The sequence below is a fragment of the Triticum aestivum genome, chromosome 1B (assembly GCF_018294505.1).
Source record: "Triticum aestivum cultivar Chinese Spring chromosome 1B, IWGSC CS RefSeq v2.1, whole genome shotgun sequence".
NCBI classification, from domain to species: Eukaryota; Viridiplantae; Streptophyta; class Magnoliopsida; order Poales; family Poaceae; genus Triticum; species Triticum aestivum.
Window position 1 is genome coordinate 20,593,916 of NC_057795.1, and position 4,692 is coordinate 20,598,607.

At 47.2% G+C, this 4,692-nt stretch overlaps 1 protein-coding gene across 1 annotated transcript; it reads right to left on the reverse strand.

Annotated features, from left to right (window-relative positions):
- Window positions 1-597: 597 nt before the first annotated feature.
- Window positions 598-2,025, reverse strand: LOC123104441 (chalcone synthase 2-like). The gene has a single exon (XM_044526289.1). It carries the CDS (start codon window positions 1,943-1,945, stop codon window positions 758-760), a length of 1,188 nt encoding a protein of 395 aa, XP_044382224.1. The 5' UTR covers window positions 1,946-2,025; the 3' UTR covers window positions 598-757.
- Between the last annotated feature and the right edge of the window lie 2,667 nt (window positions 2,026-4,692).

Here is a 4,692-nt window from a genome sequence, read left to right on the forward strand (position 1 = left end):
TCCACCGAATTTTGCGTTTGCAAAACTATAGCCACCAATACACATGCAACCTTGGTGAATATGGAACAGTGTTACATTTATTATAAATATAAAGTTCCTGGGGTGAAAAGCAGTTGTGTCTCGAACTCTCGATTCATGGTTGGTAAAGTGTATACGTGCAAACAATACAATAACAAATGGATTGACCTGTTTAACTCGATCCTTTTATTTATACAAAATTAGAAATTAAATACTATTATGCTGATCCAAATAGTGTCCTGAATGTCCCTATATTTAAAAACCGAAAGCACTAGCCCCTGCAGGTGCACGGCTTTAATAACAAGTTTGTCTAATTAAGAACATTCTATTGCAGACGGCTTTTGCAACCCAAACATATGGATTATGCAGTAATCGCTGCAAAAGCAAGTAGATGGTTAAGAAGCTCAATGATCAGGATGCGAGGGAAAAGAGACACGCAGCTGAACCATACGTGTTTGAGGATTTAGACAATGCAACCCATACATTATATAAAATTACTAATAACAAACATAATGTTGAACGTTACTAAAATACACTAGGTACATCAGGAGCACATACAACAGGGTTTTGCGAGTAAAAACGCATATCAATTCTTACAGCAGAAACACAACAAAAAGTGAAAAACCAGGGATAAAGGAAACTCAGAACAGCCATCACACCGTCGCTCTCGTAACCACTTGTAGTACTGGTGATTTTATGTTGTTGGCGAATAAATAATAAAGTGTGGTTTGCTGATCGATCATGCAATGGTTGCCAATGGGACGCTGTAGAGGACGAGTGTCTCGACGGTGAGGCCGGGGCCAAAGCCGAAGAGGACACCCCACTCCTTACCCTCTCCAGTGGTTGCTTGGCCATCCTGGGAAGAGGTCTTACGCATCACGTCGAGGACGAAGAGGACACATGCGCTGGACATATTGCCGTACTCCGACAGGACCTCTCGGCTCGCGCGCATGCGTTCCTTGTCAAGGCCAACTTTCTCCTCAACCATGTCCAGGATCGCCGGCCCGCCAGGGTGTGCAATCCAGAAGATGGAGTTCCAGCCGTGGATGCCCAGAGGCTTGAATGCGTCCTCGAGCGCCTGCTCGATGTTCTTGGAGATGAGCCCGGGCACGTCCTTGAGAAGGTGGATGGTGAGCCCTGCCTCCGTAAGGTGGCCGTTGATGGCACCCTCGGAGTCGGGCAGGATGGTCTGGCTCGCTGATACCAGCTGGAAGAGTGGCTTCTCGAAGGGCACGTCGGGGTCAGCTCCGATGATGGCAGCGGCCGCGCCATCGCCAAAGAGCGCATGTCCGACCAACGAATCCAAATGGGACTTGGAGGGGCCACGGAATGCCATGGCGGTGATCTCCGAGCAGACCACCAGCACACGTGCGTCGCGGTTGTTCTCGGCGATGTCTTTGGCCATGCGGAGCACCGTGGCACCACCAAAGCAGCCTTGCTGGTACATCATGAGGCGTTTGACCGTCGGCGAGAGGCCGAGCAGCCTCGTCAACTGGTAGTCGGCACCTGGCATGTCCACGCCGGAGGTGGTGCAGAAGACAACGTGGGTGATCTTTGACTGCGGTTGGCCCCACTCCTTGATGGCCCTCTCTGCCGCCTCTTTCCCAAGTTTGGGCACCTCCACGACGACAATGTCGTGGCGCGTGTCCAGCGACGGCTCCATGTGGGAGCAGATGCTAGGGTTCTTTGTCAGGATCTCTTCGGTGAGGTGCATGTGCCTCTTCCTGATCGTGGACTTCTCGCACATCCTCTCGAACTTCTCCTTGAGGTCCGGGAGGTGCTCGCTCTTGGTGACTCTGAAATAGTAGTCCGGGTAGGTGGCCTGGTACATGCAGTTGGCCGGGACGGCCGTGCCGATTGCCAGCACGGTCGCCAGACCCACCGCCCGCTGTGCCCTTCTCACTTCCTCCAATTTCACCGCCGCCATTGATCAGCACCGAGGAGTTCTAGCTAAGTAGCAAGGGCTTGCTAGCAAGGGTTTGGAAGGTGCACCTAACGTAAGATTGTATTTCTCAACTCTGGTGATAGGACTCACTGGGAGAGCTGCCACTTTATAGAACATGATTTGCTAACGGATTCATTTTTTTTCTACTGGAGTTGAATACACCGACGACTGAGCTTGTCTGTTTTCTTAATTATGATGGGACGACTGGGTTTATACCATAATAGCCGTCTTAAGGAGCATGGTGCACAAAAGTATCAGCTTAATTTAGCAGTCGCGACAATGTTTCCAATTTTAAAAGCAAGAACCAAAAAACAACTCTGCCGGTAAGTTTGCCGTGTTCCGCCCAAGGCAAACAGAACACGGCTGGACCGGGTCGGCAATAGTTAAGACTGCTGAGTTCTTAATATCAGGAACTCGACAAAACAAAAAAGCAAGTACCGCCGAGTACATAAAAAGGAGAATTCGTCAAACACAGGGTGGTAGATGAGATGCGCCATTAATGGCGATGCCACATGGCATGCACGTTTTCCAAGTTCCATCTAGGCAGACGTACTACCTGTGTGAGGCCCACATGTAGCATGCCTTGTTTTGCTTAGTTCCATCCGACATAGAGTCGGCAGATCCTTCGCCGAGTTCTTGGCACGCGGTTTGCGAAGTACCTTTGTTTTGTTGTCGGTTGCCAGTTAGGATGTCATTAGGGAGGCGGGTTCTCGATTTATGTTCGAGTCAAGGTAGTGGTGCTCAATCCATGCGGTTTGTTGTTACCTATGTCCGCATGCTACCCAGATAAAGATTGGTGCGAGGGAATGCAATATGAGCATGGTCATTGGCGTCATGCTTTGCAAATAATACTAAAAAAAAGTTTAATTGATGGGTTAATCAAAAGCCAAAAAAATATGCTGTAAAAATGGGCTCCTCAAAAGTCCCACGCACCTACACAAACAAACTGAGAACTCGCAACGAATGAAATAAAGGGGTTGTCAAGTGAGATCTGATAGAGATAGTATGATAAGATAAATATATTTTTGGTATTTTATAATATAGATGCAAAAAGTAAAGATGCAAATAAAGTAGATTGAAAGCAAATATGATAAGTGATAGACCCGGGGGCCATAGGTTTCACTAGAGGCTTCTCTCAAGATAGCATAAGTATTACGGTGGGTGAACGAATTACTGTCGAGCAATTGATAGAAAAGCGCATAGTTATGAGATTATCTAGGCATGATCATGTATATAGGCATCACGTCCATAACAAGTAGACCGACTCCTGCCTGCATCTACTACTATTACTCCACACATCGACCGACTCCTGCCTGCATCTAGAGTATTAAGTTCATAAGAACAGAGTAATGCATTAAGCAAGATGACATGATGTAGAGAGATAAACTCATGCAATATGATATAAACCCCATCTTGTTATCCTTGATGGCAACAATACAATACATGTCTTGCAACCCTTTCTGTCACTGGGTAAGGACACTGCAAGATTGAACCCAAAGCTAAGCACTTCTCCCATGGTAAGAAAGACCAATCTAGTAGGCCAAACCAAACTTATAATTTGAAGAGACTTGCAAAGAGAACTCAATCATACATAAAGAATTCAGAGAAGATTCAAATATAATTCATAGATAAACTTGATCATAAACCCACAATTCACCGGATCTCGACAAACACACCGCAAAAAAGAGATTACATCGAATAGATCTCCACAAGAGAGGGGGAGAAATTTGTATTGGGATCCAAAAAGAGAGAAGAAGCCATCTAGCTAATAACTATGGACCCGTAGGTCTTTGATAAACTACTCACAACTCATCGGAGGGGCAAGGATGTTAATGTAGAAGCCCTCCGTGGTCGATTCCCTCTCCGGCAGAGTGCCGATGAAGGCTCCAAGATGGGATCTCGCGGATACAGAAGGTTACGGCGGTGGAAATTGTGTTTCGTGGTGCTCCTGGATGTTTTCGGGGTATGTAGGTATATATAGGAGGAAGAAGTATCTATAATTTTTGATTGTTCCATGCGAATATTATTCAACTTTTATATACTTTTGGCAACTTTTTATACTATTTTTTGGGACTAACATATTGATCCAGTGCCCAGTGCCAGTTCCTGTCTGTTGCATGTTTTTTGTTTCGCAGAAACCCAATATCAAACGGAGTTCAATCGGGATAAAAATGGACGGAGATTTTTTTGGAATATTTATGATTTTAGGGAAGTAAAATCAATGTGAAACGGTGTCCGGGGTAGCCACGAGACAGGGGGGCGCTCCCTCCCCCCTAGGCGCGGCCTGGGCTCTCGTGGGCCACCCATAAGGCGGTTGACGCTCTTAATTTGGCGCAAGAAAGCTAATTTTATGAGAAAGATCTGGGCGAAAGATTCACCTCAATCGGAATTACGGATCTCCCGATATAAAGGAAACGGTGAAGGGGTAGAATCAGAGAACGCAGAAACAGAGAGATAGATCCAATCTCGGAGGGGCTCTCGCCCCTCCCAAGCCATGGGAGCCAAGGACCAGAGGGGAAACCCTTCTCCCATTTAGGGAGAAGGTCAAGGAAGAAGAAGAAGAAGGGGGGCTCTCTCCCCCTTGCTTCCGGTGGCGCCCGAACGCCGCCGGGGGCCATCATCATCACCGCGATCTTCACCAACACCACCGTCATCTTCGCCAACATCTCCATCACCTTCCCCCTCTATCTACAGTGGTCCACTCCCGCAACCCGCTGTACCCTCTACTT

Coding starts and splice junctions, on each gene's coding strand:
- LOC123104441 (XM_044526289.1), bottom strand. CDS start 1,945: ATGGCGGCGGTGAAATTGGAGGAAGTGAGAAGGGCACAGCGGGCGGTG.